The sequence below is a fragment of the Stigmatopora nigra genome, chromosome 14, assembly GCF_051989575.1.
Source record: "Stigmatopora nigra isolate UIUO_SnigA chromosome 14, RoL_Snig_1.1, whole genome shotgun sequence".
Taxonomy (NCBI): domain Eukaryota; kingdom Metazoa; phylum Chordata; class Actinopteri; order Syngnathiformes; family Syngnathidae; genus Stigmatopora; species Stigmatopora nigra.
Window position 1 is genome coordinate 12,121,412 of NC_135521.1, and position 20,482 is coordinate 12,141,893.

Here is a 20,482-nt window from a genome sequence, read left to right on the forward strand (position 1 = left end):
TCCTACAGAGAAAGAAGCCTTTAGCTTCAGGGTTTACCCATTTAAGGTCAAAAGTTCATCTTCCATTCAGAGTACGATTGCGTTTCAGACTACATCAAGTCAAATTTAAGCCAGATGTAGACAGACACTCACTAACATGCTGACCAACCTGATTTTCGCTGAATATTTCTTTGTTATCGTTCCTCTGTTTCCCTTACATTGCCACGGGAGGCTCTTTTTCTGTTAACCACATTCTGTGGAGCCTGCCAGTCATACCCGAGGGAAGGCTCTCGGCGACTGGGTATATCAGACGGTCGTGTTGAAGCCTCAGGTGATGCCCGAGAAAACCTAGTTACGACACTGCCCTGCCGCACTTTGCAATGAAGGCTTCGGGGCCAGAACTTTTCTCTTTACACCAAGATAGCAAAAATCATATGAAACAAAATACATCTCATATAAAGAGCCTGCATCACAGAATATGGCTGCATGGTTCAAACAAACCATAAGGGAGAAAACTATAAAGCATGGGAGTTAGAATTTTCAGGATATGTACTATGGTAGTATTTTTATAGCAAGCAAAACTCTATTTGAATTGTGCATATACTCACTCTATGTGCAAGATCAAGATTAATATAAGAGTGTTTCTTCCTCATGAATCAAGCCCTGAGTGATTACCATAAAAAATGTTCTTGTCTCCTGATAAATAATTTCTCTGAGCATGTCCTGATCTTCAGTCTCAAACGATCTTACATTCTCATGTGACTCCTGGTATGTTTTCATCTGCCCTGCCAATCCTACACTTTTCACCACGCTATACATGACACTCCTCTTCCTCACCTTTTAATGCAAAGACATTAAAGCGCTTTCCTGGAATGATAAATGTTTTATTAGGCTGAGCTCTCTCTCTTTTTTGAAGGGTAAATACAAAGAAGAAGTGAAGGAAAACTTGGTACTATCTCCGTCTCCCCCTTGACTTCATTTCCATATCTGTCAGTCTACTCCCCTCCTTCGTCGTGACCTCTCATCTCGACTCGTCCCTCTTCGCCTTCCTCCTTTCATCCCGTCTTTCTATTTAACCCAGTCATCTCTACATACTGAAAACGTGCTGGGTAATCTGTCCCAGAAATATCTCTGGCTAGGAGAAAACACAATTTCCCTCATTCTTTTGTTCTGGATGCTGCGCAGGGAGTGCATCAGCAGCTACTCAGTAGGTGTACAAGTGTCTTTGATCAGATCTTCAAGCAGCTCAAACACATTTAAGCACGGGTAGGAGGAGTGCCGCTTGGACTTAAAAGGACCTAACTCCTCTGTTGTGCTGTTGCTGAATCTTACATTTAGCCTCTGGACTTGTCATGATTGTATTTCCTGTGCTGTAATAGCGCCGTGTCCGCTGGGAGAGCGCACACCCGCCTCTGGCGCCCAACGGCTGCGTTGCTGATTGCTACCTCTTTCTGGGGGAAAATGGGTCACTGCATGTGGGCTATAGCCCGACATCTACTTGTACCTGTATTTGGGAGATGGTAGAATTTTGGTGTTGCTGTAAACTCCATCTAAATCGCTCAATTTGAGTTGTCTAATTGCTTTATTTAGTTTGAATGATCTCAATATTGAGGGTGTCGTTGGTTAGTTACCAACCAGTTAGTAAAAATGCTGCATATTGAAGGAAAAGGAAGAACTACTCGAAACCAAGTCACAAGAAGGATGGGAGGAAGGGAAAGGGCTGGGGGAAGGTGTGTCACAGAGGACATGGGTGTGGCACGGGAGCTGATAAGAGCGTCTGCCAGCCACCCGTGGCGCACAGACGAAACACAAGGCTTTAATGCTATGCAAAAGACTTTGAGTTTGTTTTTCAAACGGTGAATAATTTCAATGTCGTGGAGCGCTGCTGTGAAATCAAAGATAAATCTGCAGAACGGAAGAACAACATTGGACTGACATTTCCTCCAACGACCACAGCTGTGCCCACGAGACGTGATGAAACCACATATTTTACAAGCTTAGGTTCCATTTCTTTCTTGTAACTATACATTGATGAACTGACTTTATGTAGTAAATCTTGTCACAGCAACCCATGATAGAAATTCGCCATCTGATTAAATAGGAAAAAATATTGACATGCTCAATAGTGAATTTCATTCATTTATTTTCTGAACTGCTTATCCTCACTAGGGTCGCGGGCATGAAGATTCAGCTTTTAATACAACAAATAAGCTACATTTTTATTGTTATTTCATTCAACAGTTCAAGTTTTTACATTTTAACCAACATTTTTGCTTCATTGTAGATTAGATTAGTCTTTTATTTCATCCCATATTCAGGAAATTTCTTGTTTGGAGTAGCAAGGCAGACATAAGACACATAAGACATTGTAGACCTAGTTCGAAAACTGGAGCCACGCACAGAAAGTCCACAACTGAGGTTACCGCACATTCCCTCAGTAGTCTGGAGGTTTTAATGATCATCTTTCTTGCCTAGATCCTCCTAAGATGTCCTATCACCTAGTTTCTCCACATGCACTCAAACATATCATCTGTATAGCGTCCAATACATTTCCTTGACTCCCTCCCAGCTATCGGATGATGCTGTAGGGACATGATTTGTATGCTGACTAGACCAGCGCTAATGATGCACAGCGCACAGCGCCTCTGGTTAGACGTCACGGACACTTGTGTACGCTACAATAATCGGTCATCGCCCGAAACATTAAACATGTCAAAATGGGTAACAAATTGGCCCAATTAACATAGAATTATGATGGAGAATACACCTAGATTTTTATGCAGACAAGTTTACCTTCAAGGCTTCTGGGAGATAATATCAAAGTGCTGTATTTTCCAATTTATGACCTTTTCTCTTCTTTCCCTAATTAGTTCTACACTTAATGAATCAGAAGTGTATATGACAACCAATACATCATAGCATGATGCATGATAATTTTCAGTGCCATTGACCGTGGATGAGTTAAATCGATTTAAGTTCATTATGGCAGTGTAGTTTTAAGTATATTTAATGTTTTTTTTAAATCTGCAATGGGAACACCAGAAATGAGAGTAGTTTAAACATTTTATTTAAACTAGAAGAACATATAATGGTATTTCTACGAATTTACTGTGATTTTATTTTTCTTAGTCTTCTTTGGTATATTAATATTAAGAAAATATGTTTAATTGAATTTTTCTCATGTGTGTGCTATATTTTTGCACCTTACTTTAATTAGGTTCTCATACAGTGAATGAAAAATACAAACCGTGAACTCCTCTTGACAAATCAGTCACTTTCCACTCAGTTACATTGATTTTAATATTTTGTAAATCATCACCGAGTTGGACCCAAAACATTTTGGAGCAAATATCCTGAAAATATAACCGAGCTTAACCTCCTATAGTTTTTTGTTGACTAGTGCCCTCTGCTGCAGTTTAAGGAAATATGGGGTTAGGAGGCAATGGCATCTCAGATTTCCGTATCCAACTAGACTCTCGTTATTATTCACAATGCGGCTGGTAATCAATTGACACCAACAAAAGAGCTGGAATATTGTTTCACGCCTTGGCACACTTTAGCAGTGGCTTTCCCCAGCCATGTTCTTCATTATTGCTTATGTATTGTGTGTGTGTGTGTGTGTGTGTGTGTGTGTGTGTGTGTGTGTGTGTCTTTGACCCAGGAGTTCAAGGACAGTCTTGTATGCCCTGCCTCTGGCTGCTCCAGTCTGTACCCAAGTGATGTTTATTTAAGGCGTTCGCTTCACCACTGACGCACACACTGACATAACCTTGTGCTCTGAGACTCGTCACCCCGAGTTCTACACATGTTTTAATATAACCGTGTTGAGTTTTTGCAGCCACACAGATTGCATACACAGTATGTCTTCAATCACGTGGTACATCCTGCAGCCCCAGGATTAATTACAGTCTTTTCTTCGTATGATCCCAGGAGCGTCTGAGCCGTGTTAGCTGGCCTCTGCCTTTCGCTGGTGGGCGCGTGGAGATGGCAGAACTCGCCCATTCATCACTGTGACTTTGGGTGGGGGAAGAGGAAGAATGGCTTTGCGCCTAGGAAAGTTACAGAGGGCTGGGGTGGGAGTGAAGGTGAGCGCAATGCGGTGGGAGAAGGTGAATGGAAGGAAGGAGCTAGGTCCCCTCTGACTGAGACCCTCATTAAAATTTAAACCTGTTTGTCCAGATTGTAAAGTAAAAGACAGCCGGGGTGTTTCTGGAGGTGCACAGGGGTCAAACGAGATTGGGATCCGTAGAGAGAAAAAGGGAATACGCTTTGACTTTTCTACTAGAAAATTGCATTTTTTTTGCAGAAATTTTAAGGGTGGTCAGTATACTGCACGTGTTTAGAATAATGTTAAAGGAAGTAATTTAAGAGCAGTTATTGGTCACTTTTTTTGAGGCGGAGTCAAGATGATGACGTGTATCTGAAATATATACATATATACACATACATATGTATAAATATACATATACATTTACATATATATATAAATACACATACATATATACATTCACACAGATGCACATGTATGCAATTAGCCCGCGACTACACTCTTATATATTTACATATATGTTCATTAACATGAATATGTACATGTTCATTAAAATGTGCTTTCCCTTATTAAATGAATCAAACACAAACTCATTCTGAGCCCCCTATGATTGTAGATCACGTCCTATTGATTGTGTTGCATTCTTTTTTGGCCCGTCCCTGTTTATTTCTAGTCACTTGCTATTGATTTGGGGTGTTTCTAAGTTACTTTCTTTTCATCTTGGTGCATTTCCAGGGCACTTTTGCAATAAATATGAAGGTAGTCACCCCCTTGAACTTCACGCTTAAAGTCTCTTTTAATGTAAATATCTATTTTCCCTCAGGTGAATAAGTATGGATTAAAATAGAACGGAATTGGGGGTTGGCAGGTGAAAAATAGGGGAAGCTGGAATCCTGCACACAAGGTTAGAGCAAGAATAATTAATTAAATGTGTGCACATATGTGTACCTTTGATCAAAACGGGAACTTGTCAAGGTGTTTTTCAGTTGTGTTGAGGTGACTGAAACACACTTCCAACTACAGTGCGTGTGTGTGTGTGTTGTTGAAGGGAATTTTGTTTGGGATGAGAGTCTTTGTGAAGATGCGCTGAACAAGAAGTGAGCGAGCGTAGGAGGTGAGGGTACTTCAGTCGTTTCATCTTGCACATAAACAACAAAGAGTTTTCAGATTCCCTCCTTTTGAGCCAGGGATTTTCTTACCGTTTACCTATTTATAGTGCAGGTGGAAGAGTGCTTTTCACACTGCAGCATTATTCAATTAACGTGTTTACCTATAAACTTTGGCTAACCAAACTAAACAATGCTCACATTCATGAGAGTGCTGACTTACCTGAAATGAAGAAGCAGTAATTATTTCAACTTGTGCAACCCTTCAAAAGAGCTTAATGCATTCCGGGACTGAGTTTGGCCAACTGACTGTGTCATACGCTCGTATCTTAAAAAATTGTCTCGTATCTCAAGGCAAATATTTGTTCGGAATTTTACTCCTATCTTAAATCCCTCAAGGTATTACTGTAAAAGGGATCAAAAGCCACTAGTGACAGCTTCATTAACTCCATGAATGTAATACAGCAGAGTTTTCCCAAAATTTATATTGAACTTTTTTTTTGCTAATCCTGATCCTCCCTGTCACAGTAAATTGTACAGAAACATCTAGCCCGGATGAATTCATTCAATTCGAAAGGGAGATTATGCTGCATGCTGTAATGAAAATCTTCAGCAATTACCACTTGGTACGCTGAGCATTGAACCAAAACCATTAAAAGGGTTTTAAAAGGCATTTTTCATGTTTCTTGGTCTTTGTGCTAATGCATTTCTGGGCATTTTAGTGCAATGTTAAGACATTTGTTATTCCTTTTGCAGATTTTTGGTAAATATGTTTGAGTTTGTTGCATGGTAGCAATTTTGTTCAGCCAGTTTGGTAAAATTGAGTGCATTGAATTCACAAATCCTTATTAGTTGAGCCATTGTCTCCTAAATTGGTGGATTTCTCAGATCCAAGGACATCTGTTGTGCTCGTAGGAGGTGACAGCAGAGGCACTGTCAACTCTTGGTTTGGTGCCACAGTCACCAGCAACGTCGTCATGTTGCATTATGTTCAAGATGATCACAAGCGTTAAGGACATTTTCCTTTTGAAAAATATTGGCAGAGGTGAACTGTAGTAAATAGATGACGTTTTTTTAAATCAGAATGTGAACAAACGGGTTTCTTTCACTGAAGTAGTGGCCAAACAATCGCAGGGCATAAAAAGACGGACCCGAAAAGAACCCCTCGTCCTTCTGCTCTTCTTACAGTCTGTTTTGGGGTAACGTGTCAGTCACAAACTATAATATCCTCTAATGTTTGCAGCAGGTGCAGCTCGGCAATCTGCGCTTTATTACTCTGTGTCTGATGTGCTTTCACGCTATTAGCGTGTTTAATGACAGGATCATGTCAGAGTTTAGCTTCTAATTGATTGTTACACAAGAGAGTTCTTTTGAAGTAAGCTCTAAACATGCTTGTTGTCAAATACACACTCACGAATCACATTTAGCTTTGATGCCTCTCCTGTTAGGTTGCAATCCAGAAATAGAATACAATACAACAGTGTCAAATTCGTTTTGTTCCTTTATATCTTTTAAATTTGTCTAAAGTTTTGAGCCTCTAAACAGCCCACTTTTCAAAATTTTAGAATTGAAAAAATATGTTTTTGGATCAAAAAAGGTTGAAATGATGTTTAATGATTAAACATTAAATATTTATATTTTTCTCTTTGTTGTTCCTTTGTTGTTCATTCAAAGAAAGACAGTGAATGTATTAGAAGAAATATTTTGTCAAAAAAAGGGAAATATTCCATTTTCTTTTTATTTTTTAGATTTTTAAAAATACATTTTTTTAAACTAAAAACAAACGGATTAAATATTAATTTGAGGGAGATTAATGAAGATGAATGAATGAATGTCGACACACATGATTTTCTTTAGGCGGATAATTTAAAACCTGCACAATACATAAAGGGGCAATTTTGATATTGGGTGATTTGAGTAAGGCACCCCCCCCCCCCCCCCCTTCTTTAGTTCCAGGCACAATTTGTGCTCAACATGAAGAATTCTTTCAGTTCCATCGTTCAGTGTGTCATCTTTTTTTCCGAAACCAACTGCTCGACTTCTTTCCGTTTCACATTCATTCTTATGTGACTTAGACAGCTGCCTTCTCTTCTTTTTCTATGAAGTAAAAGTACATCTGTGTTATATCATGTCACAGTCATACTTTTTAAAGGACAGATGCCCAAAATCATGGATTTCATCATGTTTCTCCCTTCACTGATAAATTAATTCATTTTCTTGACATCATACATGAGCCTTTGGATTAATGTCAGTTTCTACTAATGTAATCTGACTACATGCATTTGCAAGAAGTCCTCATGTGGCTACTATTAATCAGCCATTAATAATTTAAACTTAGAGGAAGTATAATAATCTTTGATCAAATTCCACTCAGCTATTAAAAAACCAAGTAAAACTTGCTCATGTCTATTTTTTTATATGCTTTTAACAATTAGACCAGACATGTAAAAGCACCAGGAATTTTAAAACTGGGAAAATAAGTGTACTAAAAACATTGTACAATGAATTAACAGCTAATTAGAGTAGTTACTCATTGATTTTGCAGCCAAATTCAGTTCCAATTAAAACAGATTGGCTTTAAGGAGCCATATTACAACAGAATAGATAGCATCTCTTCTTTTGCATTCACAGAGGAAATTAAACTGCTAAAATCTGTGATTACTTAAAAGAATAATGATAAGGGAGTGTGTTTAAAGTCAACAAAATGTGTTGTGGTTTTTATTCATTAGAGTGTACCCCCAAGCAGCAGTTTATGTGACAGTTTAATGACATAGGAAGGGAGTGATGAGAACATAACATCCTTGGTGTATATAGAACAGAGGCGGCAGCTATCTAAGTGACACACTTCTATTTCTCTACTGTGGAAACCATCTGTTTGGAAAGCTAAAAAAAAAAAAAAAACATGTCCTTGTAGCCCCTTTTTTTCAACTTAGCGTTTCAGCCTTTTATTGTATTTCCTCCATGTCACACTTGGCAAAAAAAAAAGATATAATCTTCAAACACTTTATGAAATGTCAAAGCATCCTCATGGTCTTAAGAAATTAATTTCTTTGCAAATGTATTCTGGTGGATCATTCTTTTAATGCCACTGGACTGCCTCAGAGTGTCTTATTGGAGAAGAGCATGTCTACTTCATTTGGAGTGGAGTACTTGAGATAAGTTGTTCATTATTTTTGCCATTAGATTGCTTCAATAGGAGTGGTTTATGCAAGCCTTTTTAAATGGATCAGTCCTGGGAAGCATCGTCTTTGCTGTGTTTGAGTGTAATAATAGTGAAATGGTTCACAAAACATATGGTTTTGGATCATATCACAGTTTTTTTTTACATTGATTGCTAGGAAAATCAATTCAGTCAGGTTATTATTGAAAGTATGAGGCAGCATGTGGAGATTTATATTATTTTATATTTATAATGTACTAGAAAGTACAGATATCTGTAAATTAAGGGGTAAATGTGAAAAGTCTTTGCAAAAATAGACATTTAAAGCACGATACTTTGTTACATCACATTATAAATGATTATATTACCTTGTTAATTCACCATCAATTTCAAATGAATGAGTTTTCACACTGTTAGCATGGTTGAATTGAGCCAAAAGTTGCCTGCAGCTTCTTGTAGTTCTGCTTCTCCTTTAACTCTTGCTGCCTTTGAATACAACTTGAAAGCCACGCTCAAGGTTTCTTCTCCCCACTGGCTTTTTGCCATGTTGTTACGTCCTTGCGTTCGCTCTACCCACTGCGTCCTACACACAGCAGTCAACCCGTCCTCTGATGGAGCCGGCATGTCGGCCCTTTTTGACCTTAGGTGAGCGCCACAGGCCTCTGGAGTCGATAGTGAAAGTCAGAAGGATTGAAAAAGATGTATTTGGTATCAGGCAAAACAAAAAAAAAGATCAGTTCCCGCAAAGATTGCTGTTATAGTTGAGTCATGGATGTTTGAATGTCTCACTGGACCTCATCACTTCAATGAGAATATTTTTTGCTGTCTTTTTTTGTAGTGTGTGTGTGGGTGAGAAAACCAGTGAATATAAAACAGAGACCACTGAACAAGTGGAGGTGAAGCTCGGCCTCATTTTCTGACTGATTTTTAGGTTCCAAATGATGTAGAGTGATCTATTCATATATACAGAAACATGAGTTCTTCCAAAAGTAGACCTCTTTTTGTCGTATATTTGATGTACTTAGTGTTTTTACATTCACAAAATTCATAATAATTGTTGTTGATGAAGCAATATTACCCCCAAAAATGTCCATGTGGCACTAAAAAAAACCCATTTAGTTTAAGGAAACAGTTTTTTTTCTCCCAATTGAGACAGTTAATAAACTTATAATATTTTCTATGGGGAAAATTTAGAATTCTGAAGACTACAATTTATTTTGAAGCTCCAGTAGCAGTAATTTCATTTTATAAAGTAACAAATTCCAACTTTTTTCATGAACGAAAAAGAGGAACTTTTTGTCTGTTACTGTCTCGCGTGACTTTTTTTTAACACCTGATTTACTACTATCTTTCACACGTCTTTGTCCCAAATACACTTTCATTCCTTGGCCACCTGTCTACCATCACGCTTTTTGCGATAAGATACGAACATGTCTACACACACAATGTTTACTGGCAAATGTTTACCTTGAAGGACAGCTGGTAGTAACATAATACAAATCTCATTTCCATCCTGCTGTCCTCACGCTTTACTTGTGATGCTATCTGGGTCTTCCCAGCATCCTATCAGCATGATTCCAGGAATTACCCCCACCCGATTTCTGCTTTGGTTCCTCCCATCTGACTCCCATTCGGCACCTTATAATGATACCACGGGTGCCCAGCAGGTTGTTTTGGGGCAGCTGAGAAAAATATGACTAAATAAACTGCATATTGTTTACAGTCAATGAAGCACACCTGCTTCTGTTGAAGACAATCTCATAAAATTGCTTCGCAAATTCTGTCTGGAAGCACTTTTTCCATAACAATATACTTTATACTGCTTTTTTAACTAATGTTAATATGACGATATTGCATTCACGCTACGTAATTTGGCCTAATGAGGACAAGCACTATTAAAATTGGATGGAAATCCTCCCATCAGTATGCATATTTGTACTCGCACATTAAACCCATGTAATAAAGTTAGGGTGGCTTCAAGTTTTAAAGACCTTTTCACAACTCAAGTACTTAATCCTCTGCAAAAACTGCTGTTGCATTATAGGCTATAAAATGCCAATGTCCCCTTTGGAAATAACAAATATTAAAAAGGTACTGAGACACCAAAAACTTTGATCGTCACGATACAGGTCATTTATAACTAATGTTTTGGCATCCATAAGCCGTAAAAGTTAACTGCTGTAAATGGTAAAAAACTGTTACCCTTAACTTCAAAGCTGAGTTTCGGTCACAAAGATTGCAGAGGCAGTGCCTTAAAAAGTCTTCACATATAGTCGTGGTTTATATTTTTAAGTGGTACAAATCCGCTTTGGTATAAAGTGTAGTGATTGGATTTTAACGTCAACGCAAAACTTTTAAATTAACAGCGTGTCATCCCAGAAATGTACAAAAAAAACCACTTCCATTACAACTTTTTGGGGAAAAACCTCACAAAAGCAAGACACACTTGTTCATTTTCTCCTTCCAAATTCCACTGGCAGTCCTTCTTGTGAACCTTGCATATGTAGTAGTCTTTTCTCACCGGGACCAGGTGGTTGCGGCTATTACATGGCTCTCCATGGCATCTAGAGGTGACACTCCATCAGCTAAATGGATTCGTCTCATTGTTGTGGTAATTTATTGATGTTTTCCTCACATGTGGATAATGGGAGAATAGCTCAAAGATGGATGAGGCAGTTCAGAGCGTGTCTACCATTGCAGACAACCACAGTCAGTGGTCAGCCAGCCACTCATGTCAGCTTTCAGCCCCAAAGCTGATTTATTTGACCAGCACTCTGATGGCTTCATGGCCATTGAACATATCCAATGACAGAGCATTCATAGATTAGATGAAAAGACTGTTGTGTGTCAATTATATATTTATTAATGACAACAAAGGGGATGTCTTGGCATTAAATCATCTTGCAAAAGCTTGGAGGCAGACTTTGGGGAATGACATGGTAAGCTTGGAAAGAAGATCTGACTGAGGATATGCTAACCTAATTGAAATATAACCCTGCTAGTATTCTCTCTGAGAGTCGGTAACCTCTACAGGACTTTGAGGGACCCTGCTCTAATAGAAATAGTATTTGTCTCAGAATCATGTAATATATAAAGTATTTGCTTTTTGGTCGTTTGTTTATTAATTGTTTCACTCTTAATAGGCCACTATTTTTGTCTAATACTATGAAAAACAACAACTTTGTGGATATTTGTTTTGTTTTATTCACTCATTTTCTCTACCGCTTATCCTCACAAGGGTTGTGGGGGTGCTGAAGCCTATCTAAGACTAACCACTCCTCCCTTGTGTTCATTTAAATTGCATTCATTTTGTTTTTTTTGTTATTTTTAAACGTTTTCTTTATTAGAAAATATTAAATGTAATAGAAAAAAACAATAGTTATTTTTAAATCAATAAGTCATAGGCAAGTTGTCTTTTCTCACCCAAAATAGTGATTTGCCCTATAAAAGGTTAAAACCCCTTTTTCTTTAGCCAAGACAATGTAATAATTCCATCTTCAAATAATCCTTCAGAGCCAGATTCTGGTTAATTATAGTACGAGCATGAATTACAACGCCTTCAATCTCCATTGTGTCCAGCCTGTTTTTTGTCCTTTCCTCCCCATGGTGCCATCTATGCTCCAGTTACCTGTCCTCTCTCATAGCGCCCTGGTCATGTCAACATTTGGCAGCAGTTCGAAAAATCTTCATCTATGGTCAAATGGGACGAGCTGGCAGAAAAACGAGGCAAAGAGATTTCAATTTTGCTCCTCCTTTTTGCACGTCTGTGCAAAGACCCAATCTCAGCGGACAAATCGTCAGCCAGCTTGCCTCCTCCATCTGTGACACTGACAAAGTAAATGTTACTGAAAATACTAATTGTGTCCCTGTAGCTATCCATCTGTGGTGCTACTCTTCTGCTAATGTCTCTTCTCAACCCCCCCACCCCGATACAGTCACATCCAGAATGTCACAGGTTTCTGACATAGCGTCTCTCTCTCCATTAGAGGACACCTGATCTCACAAAGCCGTTCACTGACAGTCTAGAAAACAGCATCGTGTGCAGGAAATGGGCTTGTGGTGCTTCTTACAATGACCCTGACTACTTCCAGCCTTTGAATTGCATTTATCACAAGCCCTCTAGTCTTTCTCTTATGCATTATACAAAGTGGATGTGCTCTTTGTGGTGAAAGTGATATTAAAGGTAGCAGTTAAAGAAGAAAAAAAACGAAATGTCACAAAAGAGTGATGCTTACTATTGACTTTAGTTGGATGCACATCTTCTTTTGACCTACCTTCTCCGGGGAAAGTATTAGAACTCAGTCTAAAAATGAGAAAAAAAACATTAACCGTGCTACTTATTAGCCTTTAAACTACTTAATCAAACGGTTCTGCTGAACAGGGCGCGATAACAACATTTACGCCTTCCCCCTTGAAGTAGGATGTTATCGCAATAACTATGGGATGAAAGCCTATTGAATTGCAACATTACCTAACATGCAATTGAAGTCATCAATAGAAATGTGTTTAATAATCGTCTCACACACTCTACTTTCCTTGCAAAGCTTGTTTGAAGCGCAAACAACACGCAGTCGATGTGTGACTTATTATTTATGGTGTGTACGTGTAACTTTAAGGCAGGAAGACTAACAATGTGTAGGAGAACCACCTAAACACATCAAAATCGTATTTTAATCGTTTTCTCCAATGTATATGCACTTTGCTTTCACATCTATGGACAATTTAGAATCAAAAAATATATATATTTTACTAATATTTGATGCTAGGCTCACATTTTTTTGTATTGTATTCCGACAAAGTAATATCACAATTTTAGCTATTCAACAGTAACTAAGTAATTTCGTAGTTGACAAGCTCCACCCACATTACCATGGTAACAATAGATGAAGATAAGCAATGGACCGTTAGTGAAATGGAACCATGTACTCCAAAAGGCAATGTTTGAAATAGATGTGTCGTGTTTTATTACCGAAGAATGTCATGAGAGACCTTTAATTAAAACAATGCTCAATATCTCGCCTTTGAAATGTCAGGAGAATTATACCTTGCGACCTATCGATTGAATAGTAATAATAGGATGTGATAACTAGTGCACCAAAATTCAACCATTTATCAGTAATCTGTGGACAAACCTTTTCCTGCACGGGATGAAATTATTGTTCAAAATGGAGGTGCTGTTTTTAACATCAGCACCACTTGGTTCTCTCTCCTAGGCAAAGCTTCATTACAGTGACTTTCAGCTCAAAAGTTCAGCACTAGTTCTCTAAATCCCTACTGTTATTGTCCTTTCTTACTATGGCTTCTGGCTGCATTGATAGTAGTTCCCACCTCCTGTGCCACCTTGGAGATAAGACGTTGGACTCTTTGAGCTTCAGAATGCCACGGATTATTTTTCCCTCTTTGGAACTCCAGCATTCTTCATGGCTACTCTGTCTGACGCTGTGCACACAAACGGGGATATTCAAGGCTATCTGTCACTGTGTGCAAAAGTTGTTCCCCCCTAGACCGAAGAATTGGTCGAGCTGCCTATGGGTACTTTTCTCCCCATGTCACTTGAAGTACTGACTACCAGTAGTTCAAATTAGTCCTTTCAGAGATTCAGAACTTTGATACCAAATTTGTTTTGCAGTTTTCCAATGACTTCACATAGATTGTGGATTTCAAAATATGTTTTTTTTTCTGGTAGTCAGGTGGATATTTTGGCAGAAATGTTCTGATACAGTCAGACTGCAAGGTTTATGAGCTTTTTGAAGTATTATTTTCAAACAAGTTGGTCTTTTGAGTAGTCAAAGTTGAGATGCCACTGGAAACTTCTAGGATGGTTTACTCCTATTTCTTCTATTTTATATTTGTGATAACATCTCACACGGTGGTGCTGGAGCTTTAGAATTGGCTTTTAAACCCGTCCAGACTGATATTTTTCAATTCAATGTGAATTTTTCCCAGATATTTGAGCTATTTTTTACTGGATCCAAGAGCCGATATTTACATAACTTCTGTGAAGTAGAGAAAGTGGACTTATTTTTTCCAGGAAGTTCATGTTAGCTTCCAGGATTAATTCCAGATATTCCCCATAAAATTCATGTTAACCCCACTAACAAGCTAATGGACACAACAAGTTATATCTTATAAGATAATATATCTAATATATTTTAAAGATATTTAAAATGAAAAGTTCATAAGCAATACTTCAATATACTATGAGCATTGTTATTCTTGTGTCAGCACTACAGAAAGTCACGTTACCTCATTTATGTTATATCATTCTAAAATGTATTTGTGAAAAACGTTCCAAATGATGCTTAATGCGTGTCACCATCACATATTTTGAAAATCTCCTTGAATATTTCATTGAATATTTCTTTTCTTTCTATCTTACAGAGGCTTTCGACCTGGTACTTCGTCACGGCCGTAATTCCACGCTGGCCATGCTCAAATCAGAGTTCCCCTCTCTTGGTGGTTCTGCCCAAAGTTCTGTGGGTCAGCTATTCCTGGACATGTCGCTTTACATCCTTGGTTCGGACACCACAGTGGACAGCATGGTGACGCTGGTCAACGGTCGCCTCTTCCACACCACGTATCGCCGCCTACTCGGAGGTAGCGGCTCAATGTCTGAGGAGTGTGTTCGAGAAGCCTGGAAGGACTCCGCTGCATTCGGCCCTTATTCCAAATTAATGACCACTCGTCTTTCTCGCTCTCTCTTGGCAACCCGAGTCTTCCTCCAGGCGTTGAATCTGGGCATCGAGGTGGTGAATACCACCGACCACCTGCGACCCAGTCGAGACTGCGGCCGAGCTTTGATGAAACTCTGGTACTGTCCGCACTGCCAGGGTTTGATCGGGCCGCCGGTTTGCCGAAGTTTTTGCCAAGCCGTCATGCACGGCTGCCTGGGAGGAGTGGCTGAAGTTCAGCCTCATTGGAAGACTTACGTGGATGGCTTGGGGAAGTTGGCTGTGGCCATGAGTGGCGAACGGGACATGGAAGCTGTTGTCCTCAGGCTGCCGGCTATGATCAAACTGGCTATTAAACACGCAGTCAATTCTCGCAGTCGTCTCAACAGTGTGGTGAGTTACACACACACTCTGTACAGAAACCACACAATACAATTAAGTTGGAAGTTTTAGAAGTGAAACAATCATTTTTACTGTTAGTTTTGATGACTTTTTTTCAAAAAATAGCTCACTTTTCTCTTTTTATTTGAATTGTTACCCATGCTAAGGCTCCTTTAGAAATTGCACATTGACATCCCAAGGTGAAAATGTTATGCACACAAATTTATAGGACAGCGGGATTGAATCTTGAGTTGAACCTTCCTGTGTTTTCAATCTTCTTCCTTTGATTGCATGATGTTAGTTCATTAATAATGAAAGACACTATAAAACGTAATGAATACTTAATATAAACGTATTTCCCTAAAAGCTAATGTTAACATGGATTAAGTGCAAAAATGACTATCTCTCACGAAAGGCATACATTTAGGCTTTTATGTATTCATTCATATGAGAAAGAATCGTATCTATTTTTTTAAATATTTTAGTCTTCCAAACAATTGTAAAGAAAAAAGAATATGCAAAATGTTGGGAATCTCAATAATTAAACTTACTAAATGTTACCAAAATGATCAAATTGTAGTGTTTCAGTGTAAGTTCAACATTTTGCATTAATGAAAAAAATTAAAATCAGACATAGGCATTGTCGTCATCATTGTACAAATAGTAGCTAAGTAATACATCTTTTAAAGCAGTTTAATTCTGGCCACAAATTTATATTAGGTCAGGCAGAATAATTGAAAAAAATGCAAATATTTCTGTCAATTCATATATATATATATATATATATATATATTTTATTTATTTTGTAATTAAGAGACTTTAAAAAAAACTGCAGCTAAAAACTCCAGGTGAACCTTATATTTTTACGAATATATTACCCGCTTTTAAAAAAACATCTCCCGAGTCATAAAACCAATGTAAAACAGAAGAGTCAGTGAACATTATTTTAGCAGGCATTTCTTTTATTCCGGCAGTAAAAGTCCTCCCAATTGCCATGACCCATTATGTACGCTTCCTACTGCAATAAAAGCGTCAGTTGAGTTTGAGACGCACAAGTGAAGTCAGGGAGAAGAGCTCATTAAATATGAAAGCACTTTTTATTCATTTTTTTTTTTTTTTGCCACAGTTACAGAACCGGATGTGTGTTTTGCTCTTGTATATCTGGTGAACTTTTCACTCTCACACCATCCCAATCCCCACAGTGACTGGGTTTCCACTCACAAGTTATTATTTATTAATTCAAAAGGTTGACCTCACTTACTTGGAATCCACAAATCACTGATGCTCTTTGCCACTCACTCTGTGTGCACAAATTCCAGAATTGCTGTTCCAGTCACCACGGATGACTTTTTAAAATGTGTTCACGGCTCAGACTAGTTCCATTTTATAGGATTAGAGCTCCCAAGTCAGTGTGTTGCTCTTCTTTTGTGACAAGGTCGTGTTTGTGTGTCTGGGTGGTGGGTTGGCCGTTCCAATGTAATCTTGCTCAGTCAGACACCCCCCTTAGCTCATTGAAGGACAGCGGTATTGTTTATTTAATGCTAAAATGTCACTGGAGAATATAATGCTTAATAATTTTGACTATGTGATACCTGATGGTGTAGTGCGCAGGTGTCAAAGTGCCAGCCCGGGGGCCAAATCTGGCCCGCCGCATCGTTTTGTGCGGCCCGAGAAAATAAATGATGAGTTTCTATTTTAAGATCAAATTCAAATCAAATTAAATTTCCTGATTTTGCCCTTTTTAAAAACAATGATTGCATTTTTTAATACATTTTTTCTTTTGTTGAAAAAGCATTTTGTAAAATCTAAATATAAATATATACAAATATTTTGCGTTTAAGCACTTAAACGCCCAACTTCGACAAGCAGACTTAGTCTTCAAGATATAACGACCTTTCTCGCATCCTTGAAAAGATTCATAGAAGAGAAGCGCCTCTCACAGCATCTTGTTTTGCTCATTTCTTCTTATTTAAAGTCTCTCACTTGACCTGCCCTTAAGGGAACTGCCATTCCTTCAAGCCATAGACGGATTGACTGCACCCAAGTGAGAGTTGCGGCTCATCTGTGAACACTTTAAAAGGTGAACTCTTCTAGCTCGGTGGCAATCACAAGTCTGACGGTCGGTCCTCTTCCCCCCCAGCATGTTAATGCTCATTTCTACCTCTCGGCATAACACCGCCATGAATCAACCTATGTTCAGAGAGAAGAGAGAGGGCAGCCAAGAGCCCCACAGCTCTGATCTATCCCTCCTGTCAACTTTCCAGCCTTCCCTGAGAGTTTGATGTCATCCACCTCACTCTGTATATCTCACTCTGAACATTACACACTCTTTTTTTTTTTCCCATTCCCTCTCTTTCTGCCGTTCATTGGCCGGGCTGTGAGAGACCATGCATGATTTATGAAGCTCTATTTTTACCGGTTACTCGGGAAGAAGAAGGAACGAAGGCACGACAAAGACAGGGGGGACAGAATAGAAGTTCGGGGAGGGGTGAGCCCAAGAGGACGAAGGACAGACGAGCTCACATGGGAGACATTCATCATGACCAGGCCGCCCGGGTCTGGGCTCACGTGAAGATGTGACACGAAGATGATGGATGGAGCCGGCGCTGTTGGAGATTGTTGAGTGTTGTTTCACGCTGGACGCAGCGGCAAGCATGCGATAATGTCACCGTGTCTTGTCACCGTCTCGGTCACATTCTTGGGTGAAGAATTGCCCTTTTTTCTTCTTCTTCTCATGCCAGTCGAGTCCGAACAGATATTTTACTGAGGGATTAAATGCAAATTGTTCGACTAGAAGGAAAACAAACACTATAAAAGGTTATAAGTCAATTTTAAGAAGAGACGACAACCTGCAGCCATCTTTGCCACAGATTTGCCATGATTTTGGTCATCATGTCACTCATTCTGGCTTTCTTGGTCAAATTTGCCCTTTTTGTCCCTTGTTTATGTCACTTGAAATCATCTAACCTCAATTACACACCACAGCAGAAGGATGAAAAGAGCTACATTGTTGTCAGTGGTACGGAAATAGTTATAATAGTCGATTAACATGGTAACAGGTTCCACTCTATTGTGAAAGGATGAGTCTTTGTTTTAAACATTTTCATTTTCTTCACTTGAAGAAGTCGATATAAAGTGAAAGTCATGCTTTTAAAGGCTGGGGATAATCCAGACATAACAAATATGTGAGTGAAAACTGTGAAATCAATTTTTCTTTCTCACAAACTTGCCAAATAGCAGCAGACGTCTAGTTTTAAATGGCATCATTGACTCATCTATTTTTGTCTTCGGTCCCATTCAATTACTTTAGGACTTTTTTCCCTCACTTCAATGTGAAACTGAATTTGAAAATATTTTTTTGAGATAATTGTTTTCATCTAGTTTTCAATTCAAAGAAAATACAAAAAATGTTATAATGCAGGCCACATGTTGTTCAAACATAAAACAAAAACATGTTTACTTTACTGCTAAATGAATTTTCAGAAGTAAAATGAAAAATAGACTTTCATTTAGATTAAAAGGTGATATTCATTCAATTGCATTTTTAGTTTTAGATAAAGTTGAATCTAGCCCAATATGGACACAAGTAGATGGCGGCGCGTGATTGTGTGTTCTTTGACTTGTGAACAGAACGTGTCCCCTCCGTCAGTGCAGCACGCTATTGAGTGATGATACATTTCTGCCACTATTTTTAAGCCCTCCAACTGTGGCCGGCCTTATCAGTGGCTCCTTACCCTGTAGATTATGTTAGTCCATCCCTACGTGCCATTAATACCTTGCTCATGTGCTCCCGCCTTGAAAATTCTCGAAATAATAGACACGGTTGCAGAAGTGAGCGTAAGAGGAACATGGTTCCAACCAATCACATTAATCACAGCCTTGGAGAGGACCAGGACTCGCTGGAGGCACAGCACAGCATGGGCAATTACAAGAGAGGAAGATTTAGGAGAATATACTCACGGAGAGAAGGAGTATTTGTTTTATTTATATTCTTATAACCTGTTTTGAGTGCCATCCTGAACACAAGAACTCATAGGCTGCCATTGGTGCATTTCAGGACCATAGACAGCGCAAGTCAATTCCAAAAAGGTTACACTAAAACTAATGAAGCTAAGCTTCCGTATGTCCAAAATTATTACTCTCAACCTAAATTAAATAATGACTTCTCACAGTCAGACAGTAGCTGTGTTTCCTTTAAAGTTTTTTTTGAAAAATATCAGCAGTATTTATAATATAAATGTGACTGAAACGTGTTTCAATTGAAGGCTGTTTTTCTAAAAAAAAATGTATCCTTGAATGCCCAAAACATGTTTTGTGTGGAGGAAAAGTAATCATGTACCTTGACCTGTGGCTTATAAATTGGAAAAGTATTTCTGTTGCACTCTTGCAATGCATGTCAATTTGAAATATCTGAAATACCTCTTTACAAAAGTGTGAAAAAAAACACTCGTTTCCAATATATACATTATTCATTTTGGCCAATTTTCTAGGGTAATGGGAAAAAGTTAGTCCACATCATCTTTTAGATATGTCAGATATGTTTTGTAGTAGATAGTTTTCATTGAGAGGTCTAAACAAGGTATGAAAGGTGTTTAAGAGGATGCTAACCATGAATAAATGCGTGTTCTTCTTGTCAATGCTTTTTTTTCAAAATTAAAACTGCTCATTTGCATGCATGTTAGCATTTTTATCCGCAAAGGGCTATTTCAGCACCACCGTATGGCTTTGCTGCCACCATATTCACAATCTAGATGTTGACGTATCAGTTTCCATCAGTCAAGTGAAGCGCAATGCCATCCTCTTCAGTTTAAGGGGGAATGAGACAATTAGCTGTTAGCGCTTGATGGCAAAATTAAGTCCGGGCTGGTATCCTCAGGGGAAATTAACCCGCCGGCAAATCTTTAAAACCAGCAGCTAAACATGAACAACAATTTGCATTTTTATAGTACCTGCAAAGTGTGCGCCAAGTCCATTATCTTTAGGAGGCAGAGAGGAACTCCTTATTTATTATTGTTGCGTATGTCCCATGTGGAAACACAATGGCATTTATTTAGGGAGCATAGCGAACTAGAGGCCTCATTTTATTGCCTCGCATTTTCTAGTGTCGGAATGACAAAGTGGAATGTTGCATGAACGG

General features: G+C 38.6%; 1 protein-coding gene and 1 long non-coding RNA gene across 2 annotated transcripts in view; one reads left to right on the plus strand and one right to left on the minus strand.

Moving 5' to 3' along the window:
* Nucleotides 1-20,482, plus strand: part of gpc3 (glypican 3) — a 69,694-nt gene that overhangs the window by 17,622 nt on the left and 31,590 nt on the right. Inside the window, exon 3 of the mRNA XM_077733339.1 lies at nucleotides 14,675-15,357. Within this exon, the coding sequence (XP_077589465.1) occupies nucleotides 14,675-15,357 (683 nt within the window). The remainder of the gene's footprint in view (nucleotides 1-14,674; nucleotides 15,358-20,482) is intronic.
* LOC144207702 (uncharacterized) lies at nucleotides 8,741-16,747 on the minus strand. Its single transcript, XR_013328773.1, has 3 exons — nucleotides 16,607-16,747; nucleotides 12,529-12,596; nucleotides 8,741-8,955 (listed from the first exon to the last, which is right to left on the minus strand). It is a non-coding gene; the product is annotated as an uncharacterized LOC144207702 (long non-coding RNA).